General features: G+C 43.5%; 1 protein-coding gene across 1 annotated transcript; it reads left to right on the top strand.

Annotated features, from left to right (window-relative positions):
- The first annotated feature begins 947 nt into the window (after positions 1-947).
- Positions 948-5,622, top strand: LOC133222968 (cytochrome b-c1 complex subunit 7). The gene is made up of 4 exons (XM_061373185.1): positions 948-1,059; positions 2,280-2,351; positions 4,247-4,413; positions 5,381-5,622. Exons 1-4 carry the CDS (start codon positions 948-950, stop codon positions 5,456-5,458), a joined length of 429 nt encoding a protein of 142 aa, XP_061229169.1. The 3' UTR covers positions 5,459-5,622.
- Positions 5,623-15,581: the final 9,959 nt, after the last annotated feature.

Genomic DNA, 15,581 nt, shown 5'->3' with positions numbered 1-15,581 from the left:
CTGTTCTTGATAAGGGCTAGCAGCTTTTGATTGCACATATTAATTGAGGCTTGATGGGTACAACACGCCAAAGGCTGCTTCAGCTCTGCTGACACATGGTCTGAGCTGTGCTGTTTGCCTGTGTATCACATTCAGCTGTGTGCTTTTGAGTGACATATCTACTGTAGCAATAGTGCTATTATAGTTCCATATAATGATTTCTTTAAAAGTGCAGCGGTCTGCTTATGAAAGGATTGCTGGGGAGAGGCAGTGATCGGTGCCTCAGGAAACAGCTGCTCACCTGCCTGAGAGGTTTCTGCATCTTTCTGTGATTGACTTTGTGCTTACTGTGCTCTCATTTTCAGCCGATACTCACCTTCACAACTGTTGGTCTAAAGAATCTTCACAGCACCCAGTTCTGCTGCCCTGATTGACAGCTGGGTTACCTTACGCCAAAGCAAGCGCTTGTTCGCACCACCTCTCCACGCACTACAGCAGTAGCCACGCAGGTGACTACCCGGGCACCGCTAGCAAAGGCAACGCTCGGCCTGGTGCTGTAACATGGTCTTTGCATCGGCACTGCGGTGCAAACACGCTGTGAGGAGACGGCACTGTCACTGGTTCTGAGCAAGCGTTGCCTAATCTTAATTACGGATCCACCAACACCGAAATCTCTATTTAAAACCACTGTAGGAATCATGCGCTTCACCGTCTCCACCAGGGCCTCCCCTCTGCTGCTCTTTGCCCCCGCGGGTGGTGCCTCAGATCAGCCCGGTGCCCTGCGGCAGCAGACACCCTAGCGAGACTCCCCAGGAGGTGGGGGGGGGGGGCCGCAAGGCGACGACTGATGGGGTACCCCGGTCCTTCGGGATGTTCCGCCTGCCCGTGTAAAAACGCGGCCGCAGATCGCCTGTAACTCTTCCCCTGCCGGTACCAGCCCGCCCGTTGTATCCGCCCTGCCGGGGCGCATGCGCCAGAGCCGGGGCGGCATTGGCGGGGCCGGTGCGCCCTCGGGAGCACTGCGGATTACCCAGAAGGCAGTAGGCCGCGCCGAGGTCAACATGGCGGCGAGGGCGTCGGGTGAGGCGGTGGAGGGATTCCGGGGGTGGTCGTGCGGGACCGTGCTTGCCGCGTTTGTGGTGTGGAGCTCACTCTGTCCCGTCCCGCGCTGGGAGGCGAGGCGGGCCGTGACAGGGAGGTGGTGAGCCCGATGGGCGGTGTGCGCTGAGTGCCCTTGACAGGGGCAGCGCCGCAGCTGATGTATCGCCGGCAGGGCTCTGTTGGTCGGGTTTCCTCACTGACCCTCCCGAGCGGCGGCCTCTCGGTCTGGGCCTCAGCGGAGGAACCTGTATCCGAAACCGAGTATTTTTGAGATCAGGGGGCAGAAGGTGTTCGGGGGCAGCGCTGTCCTACCCAGATACTGGCACCAGGCTTAGGTGGTGTAATGTTATTCCTTCTCAAGCCCTGAAAAACGAAGGAATAAGGCCTGATGCGGGGGTGTGCAAATGATGTACTGGTATCACACCTAGCACTGGTTTTATGGGGTGTCACAGTGAGATGATGTGAAGAGCAGCTTGCCCTGGCTTCATGGCCCATGTTATATGGGTTCAGAGTTTCTAGACCTCCTGTTGAGTTACTTGAATGGTATTTGGTACTACACTGTGCTTGATAGGAGGTAAAGGCACCTTTGCTACCCAAAATCATCGTTAAGGAAAGGTGAACATTCTGCATGTGGTGTGCTTTATTATTTCTAGTTTTAAAGCAATTTTTTGAGGTTTCAGGGTTGACTTTCCAGTTGACTTTGTCAGCCTTTTGAAAAAGGAAGCTCTGGAATAGTATTTAAGTAACTGGAGAGGAGAGGAGAAGGTTAACAACATAGTAGTACACTGCCTTTGAAACTGCATTAATTCGTAGTGAGAGATGTGGAACTTCAATAAATTGTTTGAAAAGCATGATGGTTTTGCTGTATGTAGAACATCATGTTTTTAGCTCAAGTAAAAGCTATGCAGTATGAAAGTGTTGGTGCTTTGACACTCAACTGTTAGCATTGATCCAAGTTTTAAAGCAGTCTAATATTCAAATTTAGTGAAACAGAGGTCATATTACTGTATGTAACAAGCGCTCATTCTACCTGTTCAGTGTCAGTTAAGGGATGCTGAAAAGCAGAGAGGCTAAGTCAAACTTGATGCAGTGTTGCATTAGTGCATGGGAAGGAGGCCAACAACTGTTTGTGTGCTGTCATAGTAGTGTTGAAATGTTGAATTTTACCTTGCTGTGCAACTGATGATGGTCCCATTCAGTCGCAGGAGGCAGTCGCCTCATGGACAAGTTTCGCAAGTGGTATTACAATGCAGCTGGGTTCAACAAACTAGGTAAGTGTTTCACTGAGCTTTAAAAACTCTGCAAGTGTGACAGTCTTCAAACAAGCTATGGTTCATAACTGTTGTATGTGCATGCAGCTTACATAAGTCTTTTTGGTCAAAATTAGCTGCTATTTCTGTGGGGAAAAAGTTAGCAATATCTTCAGTCACTGTGATTGTGCCTGGTAATGAATCATTGACTTTTCTATTATTTGTGTGTTTGCCCTTCTTTTCAGTGAAATAACTTGAAACGGCTAAGGTTAAACTGGAGCAGTTAAAAAAACTTTCACAGAGTGGTCCTGAGAGCTTTATTATTTATCTCTTCCCACCAGGTCACTTTCACTGGCCAGTATCTTCTAACCCAAAGTCTGCCCTTGAAGGTGGACAGGTTCCTGCTGATTGCAGTCATACTAAGTATATATATAAGTATATACTAAGTATATATATAAGTATCCAAAGTGCAAAAAAGGATTTACTTAGTTCTGCCCTTTGCATCACTGTAAATTCACTTGGTGTCTCTCTGGCCTGCACAGTCATGAAGTACATGTAAAAGTAGTGTTTCCTTAAGTAGAGGCGGTTACCTTGATGATACTGTCTTCAGTTTGTTCAGAGTTACGAAGTTTGTTTCAACTATTTATGTAGTAGAACTGTCCTTGGGTGACAAGGGGATTTGAGTAGTCAGTCAGAGGGCTTAATTTACTACTGACCACAATATGAGGAAATATTTTAAAGAAATGTAACATACCTGCCCTGAGGAAGTTAGGAAAAAAAATGCAAGGAAATTGTGGAAGAGTAAGCTTTGTCTTTCCTCTGGAGATGCAGTGCTTAGCCCCTGTTTTTATATCTGTCTGCTGAAATTCTTCATAGAATCATAGAATGGTTTTGGTTGGAAGGTACCTTAAAGATCACCTGGTTACAACTCCCTTTGGACAGGGACACCTTCCATTAGACTAGGTTGCTCAAAGCCCAAAGTTCTTTAGGGTGTTAATACTTTTTGCTGCTTTTCTAGGAATGTGACTAGAAACTGAGGAGAAACACCACATTTAATGTAGTGATTAAATTAGGAGCCATGCTTCCTGTGCCTTTGAAATAAATTACAAACCTGAATTCAAGAATATGTAGCTTAAAAGAAATTTCTGGTTTAGTGGGAGGCTATTGCCAACTCGGGTGCGTGAGATCAAAGCTGTTAACCACAAGTCAGTGGGTATACTCCCTTAATCTGCATCAGTCTTGGGATGTTACAGAAATAACATTTTTTTCTACGTTGTTAATACTGAAACTTAAAGCAGGGTTGGTTGAATTTCAGAAATCATTTGTTCCACAGGCAGTGTGGAGGTGTTCTTGGTTTAGAAAACTAGGTGCTTCTCCCTGATTTAACTTCTAATTTGGGACAGTGTGGGAGAGAACCAACTTGTGCACAAACATCTAGCTTCAGGTTTCCGTAACTTAATATAGTCAATGGAGATCTAGTTGTAATGCATAGTGAAGTTTGCTTCAGTGACTAAAGAATAATTCTTCAGCACATCTGTGGCTGACTGACAGTAATGGATTCAGAGCTCTTAAACCCTTTTCCTAGACAGTCAGCTTAAACACATATATAAAAGTAGATGAGCATAAGTTTCATAAGTTTCTATATATGTTCTGCATATATACTCTTACGAAACATATTGAATTAAATACCCATTTGCCCTATTCCTCCTTCAGAAAAGGAGTAAGAACAAACAAAGTGTGTGAAAGCCAGTGTTTAGTGTTTGTTCTCTGTGGGTGACTGGTGGTTCTCTTCTGGATTGGTTTGGGGTGTATGCATTGGAAGCATTTTTCCCACGTTACATAGAAACATCTGTGTCAATCCTAAATCCTATGTAAGAATATTTTTTCAGTGATACCATAAAATCTTCTTGGTACAGGATTAATGAGAGATGACACATGGTATGAAGATGATGATGTAAAAGAAGCAGTGAGGAGACTCCCAGAACATCTTTACAATGAAAGAATGTTTCGTATAAAGCGAGCACTTGATCTAAGCCTGAAACATCAGATCCTTCCAAAAGACCAGTGGGTGAAGTATGAAGAGGTATGTGTACAGAACTTTCCAGAATTTTTCTGTAAAAAAGCCGAAACTGTAGCTCAGAGCCATGGAATATTGTTTGCATTCAGACAAAACATTTCTTCTAAGCTGTCAGATAAAGGAATACACTGTAACTAGCTTGGAAAGTCTTATGAAAGATCTCTTGCTTTTCTGATTAATTTCTGAGTTTTAAGAAAATCCTGAGCCAAAACTTTTATTCATGAAGACGCCAAGGAATGATAATTTAAAGAGAAACCTTGCATTAAAACAAGTGTCATCTTGTAATTCAAAAAACAAACAACACCTTCCTTTTCAGATGTAACTAAATTTTTATTCGTAGTGATTGATTCACAGACTTTGTATTGTTGTCCATCTCTTTCTCCAAAGTACCTGGCAGAGGGGAATCTTATCACTAAATGTTTGACTATAGGATAGCCTAAGGGCGTTATGTTTCCCTATATAAGCAGGGGCTGTTTCTTGTGGTCTTATTGGTGGTATTTAGGTAACTGCTGCATTGAATAACTGGCTGTGTAGTTCCTTAAGCAGCATTTTCTTCATGAGTGTTAAACACTGTTGAAATGTTCTGTCAAATCCAAGTACATAGCACTGTTTGAAGTTAAGTTCAAAATTAGTTCCTTGAGTATATTATGGTTAGACTTAGAACTGAAGAGGATATTGTACATTTTATTATCTGCCAAAAGAACATTGTTTCTAAAGGTACAGCTGGAAGCATCGCTTTGCTTGTTCATGTTGGCAGGGCATTAGGAATTAGTGGTTGCTGTGGTAAAGAATTTGTCACTGCAGACTTGGGAGATACAATATTTATGTTACCAGAGTAAGTAATGTTTGATTTTAATTTTTAGATTAGGTTTTAGTCAAATCAGAGGACAAATGAGAGACAAGTAGCCTGTAGGAATGGCTTGAGATGTTTCTGGACCTTCGGTAAGTTTAAATATATTCTCTTCTTTTTCAGGATCATCATTATCTTGAACCATACTTAAAAGAAGTAATCCGTGAAAGACTTGAAAGAGAAGAATGGAACAAGAAATAACTATTGAACTACTTCATGCCAATATCCACATATTTCTGATATTTTTAAACATTTGGATATAGAAGTCTACAGGGAGGCAAATATGAGGCTGAGGAATACTGTTTCAGCTTGTTCATTGAATCTATTCATCCAAGTAAAATAAACATGTCAAAGTATAAAACCTACTTGGAAGAGTTCTTTGCAAATGTTAACAAGCTAATGTTCGGATCTTTCCTATGAGCATATACATTACATATTAGCTTAGTGGTATGCAGTCTTCATTCCAGCTTTTTGATTCTCCCTCTTTTCATAGTACAGCTGTTCTCTGCAGTTGTAGGGGTAGGTAAGAAATACATAAAGTTGTTGGTGCTAGTTGCCCAGTTAAATTAAAAAGGGGTTGCTTATTTCCATCATCAGTTCTCCCTGGAGACATTAATACTGGCCCAGTGCTGGATGTTATAGGGCATCATGAGACAACAGAATTCAATATTCTGTAATATGTATGTGTATAGATGCACAATAATGGAAAATACAGGTGATTCCTTAATCATAAAATCAGGAAGTGTTTCACTAGCTTTTTGTACCATATACATTGTTAATCCTTAAAAGGCTGTTTTCATATAAATCGTATGACCATCTCACTTCAGTTTCTTGAGGGTTTTTTTATCCTTTTACAGGGCAAAAGTGATACGCTGATGTACTTTCAACAGCATTAATTAACTTCCCATATATTTTCTTCATCGCTTAAGGCATGCTGTTGTTTGTTCACAGTGATTGGTATCAAGTATTTTAAGTGGCCAGGTTAATGACATTAGAGATACACATGGAATTTGGGCTCTGCTAAAAAACAGAAGGATTTCAGTTGTATCCAGAAAATACTGTCTCTTGCTGGGTGAAGACCTCGAGTTTATTCTTCCACAGTTTAATGGTAGTTTTAACATGAAACAGATTTTTGGAATTATATGTAAAATTCAAAGCCTCTCTTATAGCCCTCTGTATGAAATGCGGTCTTGTCTGATAGTCCCGATGTTAGTGTTTTATTTTGTTATGCATGCTTGTCTGCCAAATGCAAGAGCCCAGTGACCAAAAGCTAGAGCAATTTAGAAAAAGCAAAATTACATAAATATGGAGTAAACTGTATCTGTAGTTTTGAATTGATATTCCCAGATGATACAATACTGGGTTAGAAGTTAGAATGGAAACAGTCTTTTAGCTGTGTTCATCACTCTGTTACTAACCTTCATCTTCTTGCTTCAGTTGTGCCCATCTGTAGGATGAATTCAGTGATCCCTGGATGAAATACTTATTACAGAACATCACAGTCTGATGTGGTAAAACAAAATGCTGCTGAAATACCTGCATCACTGATAACTCCTTAAAAGTCTGTGGGGAGATTACACTAAGAATGTGAGGGTTTTTTCATCTCCTGTAGTAAAATCTTACAATGGAAGCATATGTAATTTGCTTGTTTTGAGAACTTTCTGATTTTCTTCTGAGAGGCAGAAGAGGCCTTAATTTTCACACTTATAGAATAATAATTATGGAATTATTAGAATACTTGATTTTTTTAATGGAATTAGAACTATTTAATCTGTTAGAATAATATTAAAAGACCTGACTATTTAATGGAAATAGCACTTGAAAGGCATAGATGGTCAAAATTCTACAAAAGCTGGGATTTTATAGAAATACAGTGTCTGCTTATTTGACCGTAAGTTTGGATTAAGATTACTGCGCTTCAGAAGTATGTAAAAAAAATTACTTTGTTTAGAGTAAAAGGTTTTGTTGGCAACAGGCACTTACAAATACTTATAAATTGCCTTTGAGGGGAGTACAAAGCAGCCGTACTCCAACTGGCCTAACATACCTGAAGCCACTGGCCTCTTTACACTCAAATTTAGCATTTTTAGAGTCAGAGGCAAGTAGAAGTAGTTAATAACAGTCATTTCAAGTGATCTTTATAGCAGTTCAGTGGAAGGAAGGAAAAGGAAGCCATGTTAAGAGCTTGCCTGCTCACCGACGGTGAGGTTGTTTGGCAGCTTTTATTTACACGTGTTTTCAGATGCTTCTGACTTGGTCATTTTGAAGTTCGTCTAATGTGCAGTAGTCTCCTGTTGAAGTATTTGAAAAAAATCAGTGAGTACTGTTTAGTTGTATCTTAGAGTGATATTAGTCAGGAAAAATGTATTTGTTGGGGTTTTTTTTGGCAGAGATGGTGCATATTCTTTGAGAATCCAATAATAGAAACATGGAGGAAGGGGGTGAGTGTAAAAGCAGGATATCTGTTGCCTGGGAATCAGGTGCTGAAGCAGCTTCGTGTTAGAGACTGTAAACTCTTACCTAGAATATAATACGAGATCTGAATGCTTGTGCTACTGGCTAATAGATGAGTAACTTGGAAGACATTTTATATTTCATACTCTGGTGTTCCCCTCTGTGCACTCCTTGCTAGAAGCATTAATCATAGAATCTGTCTGGAAGAAACAGGAGTTCTCTTGTGTGAAAGATCTGAATCCTTTTGGTGAAAAGTTGGAGAGTTAGTGTCATTCCCATTTTTTAATCCTTGCCTTTGTCCATAAAAATATTTGGGATGGGAACGAATAGCCTTGCAAAAGTTAAGGATTTTCAGATCTTCAGTTTTTTCTAATGCTTCCATCTCACTTGTGCAGTGCTTTGTGGGATCCTGCCATATTCCCTGTGCAGGCTGTGTGCTCCTCTGTCAGTGATCCAGGACTGTGCAGCCATGAGCTTACGATCTGTGAAATGAACTTCTTTTAAGGAAAAGCTTGGTAACAGTGAAGGGGGTCAAATTGCTAGAGGTAGAAAGTCTGATGGTGAAGGACCAAGCATGCTGGTTTGGAGGACTGGGTTTTCTTTCTCCTGCTGTCATCAGGTTCTTTAATGCTGAGCAAGACTGTGAGTTCACAGAAACTGAGTATTTTGCTAAATGCTTAAATTATGGTGCCTGGGGCTACATCTGCAGAGGTGTGGAGTAATCACATCTATGTCTAGGTTCAGTAGATGTGTTCTGAAAATACTGGGTGAAAGTATCAGTATTCATACATACACACTGGATACTACAGTTGGTGGTACCAGGAGCAAATCTCACAGGACATCTCACAGATCTGAAAAAGACCTCACAATCTTTATTCCTCTGACAGTAAGTACTTGCAAAGAAGCTGAGACATCTGTGGTCTGTACAGAGTGCAGAAAGCAAGGTTGAGCTGTGCACTGAAGAGGTTTGGAAATAATTCTCTGAATGAGAGAGGGGTTCCTATGGGGAAAAATGTGAACCTGCAATTTAAGGTCATATAATATAATGCACAAGGCAATGGTGCATCTTGCAGTTCATAATTTGAAACCTTCATTACTGTAGGTTTTGGATATAAATTCTATACAGATTCCATAAATTACTGAGGGCTCTTTGTGGTTTGGGTTCGCAACATCTGGCACATCTAAATTACGTGTGTCAAATTAAGAGAGAGTCTGAGCTGATATTGCTAATCCTGCAGTTTGATGACAGTTTTAGGTTGAACCTATTTTCATCACATAAGCAAACTTGCATGTCACTTGAAGTTCTTTTAATAAATTCATAGTGAAATATAAGAATACATTTTGATTGCTGAAGATCATGTTTGCTATGGCAGACCGATTTTTTTAAATTTTGAATCGGTCAACCCAGAAACAATGGATTTTTTGCAGCACTGTAACAAGAAACATATGCTTGTTTTACATCCAACTTCCATCCAACGGAGAGCTGCAGCAGATACAAATCTCATAAGAACTTTGACGATATGTCACTCTTGTCATTATAATGGAACTGTTTAGCATTAATATGATAAACACATTCCTATTTGAAGCATTTTTCTCTCTAGATAGCACAGGTCAAAGATTATCCTCAGGATTTCCCCCCAGTGCTGCTGCGCCTTTGCAGTCACTTTTGATGACTGGAACTTTGGCCGGGGTAAGGCCAAGTGAAGTTCCTTTGCAGTGTGGAACAGGCAGAGGCAACCTGAGACACTGCTGCTCCCTGGTGAAGACTGAGGCTGGAGCTCAGTGTCCTGTCTGGTATGCAGCTGACCTGAATGCCTCGAGTGACTGCGCTTCTCTTAGCCTATTTCAGCACAAGCTAAGATCCTGAAGAATCTGTAGGCAAAGCTCTCCATTGTAAATAATTGGGTTTAGCATCCAAGTATCCTTGAAGAGCTAGGCTTGATCCCCAGTCTCAGTTTCCTCAAACTCCTTTGCAGGCTATGCAGAGCTGCAAGCTTCCTTTGGGGCGGTTTTGTAAATCCTTCAGTGTCAAACAGTTCCTGGCTTGCTCAGGACCTGAGTGCTGGTTGTGCTGGAGCTAGGTGACAGGCTGGTCTGGTGTCCCAGGGTGCCAGAAACAGTGCTTACTTCTGCTTCCCTTACATGGTGGGTGTTCTTATGGCATCTCTGGAGGAGGAGCCCTCAATGCCTTCTGCTCACTGGTGACTTAATGCTAGCTAATGCCAGCAAGCTGTGGGCTCAGTTCCTTTCTCTTTGCAAAAACGTGTGGATTCAGTTCCTTGCTCTGTGAATGTTTTAGTTCTAATTAATGTCTTTTCTGGAGTGCAAGTGGGGCTGTTAGTCCCTTTGGCTACTTCTGTTCTGCTTTTGAAAGGTGTAATTAACTGCACCAGGAGAGATTGTGACTTGAGTAGGTGGTTAGAGCTGTTCTCTAAGCTGTTTCAGAATAAGGGCAATGCCTGATTCCTCCTGCATAGAGGCACTTGCCTGCTTGGGAAGTTACTGGCCACCAGCTAACTGTCTTCAGTTGTGGTTTCTTCCATGCTCAGCTCTCTCCTGCAGTACCCAAGTTCTGAGCAAGCCCCGGCACCTGGACCAAGGAAATAAGCCAAGGGCTGGAGGGAGAAACACAAAGTAGGTGAGGGATTGTGGTAAACCCAAGACTAGGAAACCATGTGCAAGGATTTGGAAGAAGTGGAGGGAAAATAAGTTGACCTCAATCCTCTTTGCCTGCTTTGGGGCTGTGTGGTGAGGATGAGGCGAAGTTGGGGCATTTATGTGCAGACCAAAGATGGCCACTAGAAAGGTGGGGGGGGGGGGGGGGAAATGTGGTTAAATGCATTTTGGGGAAATGGGACCACTGAGTAGGATGGTGTGGAAAGGAAGTTATGTGGTGGTTTGGCAAAGGCCAAGGTGATTTGCAGGCCTATGTCCTGCAAATGTCCTGTATGTCCTAACCTTGGAAACCCCAAGTTCATGGCACTCACTGAGGATTAAGTTTTCCCTAGACAATTGGATATCATTCATTGAACTGAATCATGAGTAGAACCCAAGCTGCCTCTGTCCTGCCTCCAGAGTGCTCATCCCTGGCTCACCCTCATCTGTTCTTTCTATGAAAACCAGCATGGATTCAAGAGGATGTCCAGAGCAGGTCTGGGTTTGGGGTGCTCATATCTCTGCAGCAAAAGAGGAGCACTGCATCTTTCTCTTCCAAACCCTGAACAAGTGCTGGAATTGCTATTGCTGTTTTATGAGAGTGTGCTGCTTCAGTTCCTGCGCTGGGAAGGGATCTGGGGCTTGAAACTCGATCAGAAAGAGGTACCTCAGCACAGCTGGGCTATGCTCTCCTCAGCAATTCCTAAAGTGGTTCCCTACTGGCCTGTGCGGATCTGGTTCTTTGTGTCTAAATCTTCTGGATTGCATGGGAAGGCTGGATAGCGAGACATGGAGTTAAGCGCTGCTGCACTCAGTATTACAACACCTTAGCCCTTTTATGAAGCCTCATACTCCCGCTGCGGCCTAGCAGATTGAAATGATTGTTTATAAGCAGCTGAGTTCAGAGTCCAAAGCTCAGATCTCTTCAAGGCACTTCAGAGGCCTTTTTTGTCTGCAAGTTGTGCTCCCTGATGGAGTATTAGCTTAAAAAGACACTCTTATGAAATAGTCATAAAAGCAGCTAGATAAGTTTGGTTTACTTCAATTAACTAAAATCTATCCAAATCCTACATGTTCCTCAGCTGCAGGCTCTAACTCTGAAGAAGATGGAAGGAAACCGCTTTAGTTTTCCATGGGTGTATAAGCATGACACCAGTGATGCTCGGCACCCAGCCTGCCTTGCTGGAGCTCATGAGGCTGTCACAGCAGCATGGAGGTGGCTCTGAGAAAAAGCAAAATGTATTCTGCTGCCAGGTGAGGTTTGGCTCAGCTCAGCTCGGCTCAGCTCTGCTTTGCTTTGTGCGCTGCAAAACTGAGGTACCATAGGAGGGGTGAGACCAGCATTTCAGAGCTTTCATGGAGACAGCCTTCCCTGCCTAGGAGCACTTAGGCTGTAGCAGAGCAAAGTCAGGACCTAGGGCTGCACTGGGAGTAGCCAGAGATGCTTTAGTTCAAAAAACAACCAAAAAAGCCTGCAACCAACCAACAAAAAAAACCCCAACCCAAAACCCAACCCAAACAGAATAAAAGACATTCCAGGGAAAGTGTTAGAAAGCACATTTCCCTTGAGAAGTGTTTCACAGAGAGGCTGCTATTCCCATTATAAGACAGATGATGCAATTATGGCAGGTTAGATGTTTAGATCTGTAATTTAATTTTTGCACATGTAGTGTAGGTTCATCTGGCTTAGACCAAAGAACATCATTACCCACCCCATCTTTTGTTGGTCTTGAGAGCAACTTCTGCTGGGAGCAGGATCTTCTGCTGGACAACTCGTGTGTAGATGTTCCCCGGACCTGGATCTTGCTGCAGAGCTTGGAGTGCAGAGTGCTGGACTTTGTGCAGCCTTGTTCTTACCTGATTGCAGGCTCCTGCTGTTTCTCATAGAGAGCAGAGATGCCATCACCTGCACCCCTGGAGCTTTGGGAGATCTCTTGTATGAATTCTTATACTTAGCTTGTCACATCTGTGTCAAGCCCAATGGAGTGGCTGGACACCTCCAAAACAGCCATTAAAACCTTGATACTTCATGATGATTCAACAACCTACTTCAAAAAGAGCATGAGGAGGTATGCTTTCAAAGGGGACTTCTCCAGCTAGCACTTTAAAAACGCATAAGACACAATAAAGCATGTGTTGACATAAGTGAGCTTCAAAAAAAACCATTGGATTATTTTGAAGGAGTATAAACACACGTGGGGAGTTATCATCCTTCACCCAGCAAAACAATTACATCAGTGCAGCTTGGACTGAGATCTGCTTTAAGATCTCCCAGATGTTGCAAATGGCACAGTTGCTGATCGGTTGCTCTGGGTAATTATAAACTGTCAAATGAAGGAGGAGAGGTTAATTCTCAAAGGAAAAAAACATTTAGAAAAGGAAACCTTTTGGAGGGATAAAGAGAGGGTTCGCTGTTCATAGCTGACACACAGAGCCATGGCAGCCTCCTCTGATGCCTGGCTTTGCCAGCCTGGTGCGATGGACATGGCTCAGACTCTACCTTATGCCTGAGCTTGGGCATGCTTTGTAGAGGGGGTAAGTCCCCCCAGTAAGAAGTAGCTGAGAAATCATGTTGGCAGCCTCTCCCAGCCTGTGGTGAGGGATCTGCTGCCCACCTCACTAGCAGGTCCTGTCTGCTCCTTGAGGCAGGGGGTGCTAGCCCTGACACTCAAATAGGGAGGGGGACCTGGGGAAAAGCTGCAGCTTTGCTGGCCCTTGGGGGGAAACAACCTACGTGGCCGCAGGGCTGGTCCCCTGCTTGGACCTGGGCTGTGCAGCTGGAGGAGGGAGCCCCAGATGAGGTGTCAGTGCTGTGCTGCAGTACAAGAGGAGTTCAAGACTTTGGGAGCTGCAAGAAGGTGGGGAGCAAGTCCCTGGCACTGTAGCTAGGTGGCTCAGACACTTCCCAGAGTTTGTCCCCAGCTCAAAGGTGTGGTTTTGTGCAGCTCATAGCATAGAGAAGCTGTGGGCACAGGGAGAAAGAGTCCTGGTGAGCTTGTGTCAGGAATGAGCCCCACCTCCTCTCCGTCCCAAGGGGGGGTGCTACTCCTTGCACCCATGAGCAAGGTATTGGCCTTGTGGGGTGTGCTCAGATGGCCAGCAAACCCCTGTTCAGCCCTTTGAAAGACACTGGAAGGCACCAGTACACTGAAGAGCCTTTGGGACTCAGGAGCCCATGGGCTAAGAGGTGCTTCAGCCTCAGAAAGAGAAGGGATTTTGAAAAGCCCCCGTGCTGATATTTCCATGGGGTGACATGGGCTGGTGAGCTGCCTCTCCAAGGTCATTTCCAACACTAACAGTCCCACTGGACTTCAGCCATGCCGTGCCTCTTGGTTGCTTGCCCTTTCCCCAGGTGCTGTGAGTAGTGGTGTCCATCCAGCTCCCCACAGCGCAGCAGAGCTACCAGCTCATGTTCATTGGCTCGCAGCAGCGCACCGGGCTATGAATGATCGCAAGTGAAAACTGGAGGCAGTGCCGTGCTGCTGCAGTAACAACCTCCGGCATAGGGCAAGGCAGTGACCCCTCCCTGTGACAGCCCTACCAGCCAATGCTCCCAGGTGCTGCGGCAGAGGGAACACGGCTCCAGGCCCAGGGCTCTGGCTTCTATTCCTGGCACATCACTGCTTCACCAGCACCAGCCCAGCAGGGCTGCTTACCACTGGTGTGGAGCAGGGTGCACACTGGGAGGGTGCACTGCACTGGCCCATTGCCCTCACGGGAGCTACCCAGTGATGGACACAAACGTGGCTTCATCAGCACACACAGATAATGAGCTCAGCAGCAGGCTGGCTACACAAAAATGAGCCCCTGGTAATGCCAGTTTCCCATGTCAAGGTTTCATCTGGACATGATGGCAACAGCAGAGAGAAGCATGTCACCCGTCCCAGCATCGCCACAAAAGCCAGTGCACCCTGACACAAGGTGGGGCTGTGCTGTAAGAGTACAAGCATCTGTGGACCCTCCTGGTATTGTCTTATTCTCTTTTTTAATTTCATTTTTCAAGATGACAACACTTTAGAGGTTTATGACCAACAGGAGAATTTACTACTAAGTCATATACTGATGTAATGAAATCTAATATATGCTGTGTAATGAGTTATGAGATGTTATTTAGTTTCAGGGTTTTATTACTTCAATCAGTTATGACCATATTTCCTTTTATATGATTGCTCACTCTTTAAACATACCAGATGACTGTATAAAGAACACCTAATAAAGTCTGGAGATGTTAAAATATAAATGTTTTAATTTTTGCCATAAATTTGCTCTAATTCTACCAGTGATGGCTTTTGCACTGGAAGTGGTGCAGTCCTTGTTAGCAGTGCAGGCCTTGGTAGTGTTGTCACAGATCCTTTGTGGGAAGGAGCTGAGCAATATGTTTCATTAAAAAATGCAGTTAGTCACCAGTGCTCACCGTTGGTGATTATACACACAAATGGAAATGTTTATAGAAGAAAATGGAAGACAAAAGACACTCATCTGTGAAATGTTGTTGTCTTAATATTTACCAACATAACTGCAGTAAACTGGAAGTATTTAAGGCCATGTTGGATGGGGCTTTGAACAACCTGATCTAGTGGAAGGTGTTTCTGCCCATGGCAGGGGAGTTGGAGCTGTATTATCTTTAAGGTCTCTTCCAACTCTACCCATTCTATAATTCTGTGAATATGCTTGTTCTGTTTTCTACCAGTCTTCATAAGGGGAGAATGAGGCTTATGGTCTTCAGCATCAAAATCAAATATATGAATGTTCTGCCCATGCACTTTTTGGCAATCCTATTTTTTCCACATTTACGCATTGTATTTGAAAGTCATTTGGGATAACGTCATAGCAGTAAAATTACATGGTTGTAAAATAGGATCAGAATCAAGTCTTTAATAAATCAGTGTTTGAGCGAGTGAAAGACTTCAACTGCTGAACAATTGCAGGAACCAAGTGGTTTAGGGTCCCAGCCATGGTATGTTCGTACTGAGTGCTGAGTTCTCAAAAAATACTGTAGAACAATTTTACAGTGGTTAACTACTCTTCATCAAGAGCTTGTGTCCACATTAATACAGATTGCAGCTATCGTAAGACTTTAGCATGCTGCTGCTATCTAGTAAGCCACCTGCTGTGGGCACACAGAGGTCTCCAGCACTGTTGGTTGGGTCCTGCATGGGTGTCACCTGCCTGGAGATGGCATCTACATATAATACATCTAATTACAGTTTTTTGT

The sequence above is a fragment of the Neopsephotus bourkii genome, unplaced genomic scaffold (assembly GCF_033783945.1).
Source record: "Neopsephotus bourkii isolate Nb327-2 ecotype Australia unplaced genomic scaffold, CSIRO-AGI_Nbou_v1 NB_1630, whole genome shotgun sequence".
Classification (NCBI taxonomy): Eukaryota; Metazoa; Chordata; class Aves; order Psittaciformes; family Psittacidae; genus Neopsephotus; species Neopsephotus bourkii.
This window is presented reverse-complemented; position numbering and strand designations above follow the sequence as displayed.

Coding starts and splice junctions, on each gene's coding strand:
- LOC133222968 (XM_061373185.1), top strand. CDS start 948: ATGCGCCAGAGCCGGGGCGGCATTGGCGGGGCCGGTGCGCCCTCGGGA. Junction 2,352..4,246: donor AGCTGGGTTCAACAAACTAG/GTAAGTGTTTCA, acceptor TTCTTGGTACAG/GATTAATGAGAGATGACACA. Junction 4,414..5,380: donor AGTGGGTGAAGTATGAAGAG/GTATGTGTACAG, acceptor CTTCTTTTTCAG/GATCATCATTATCTTGAACC.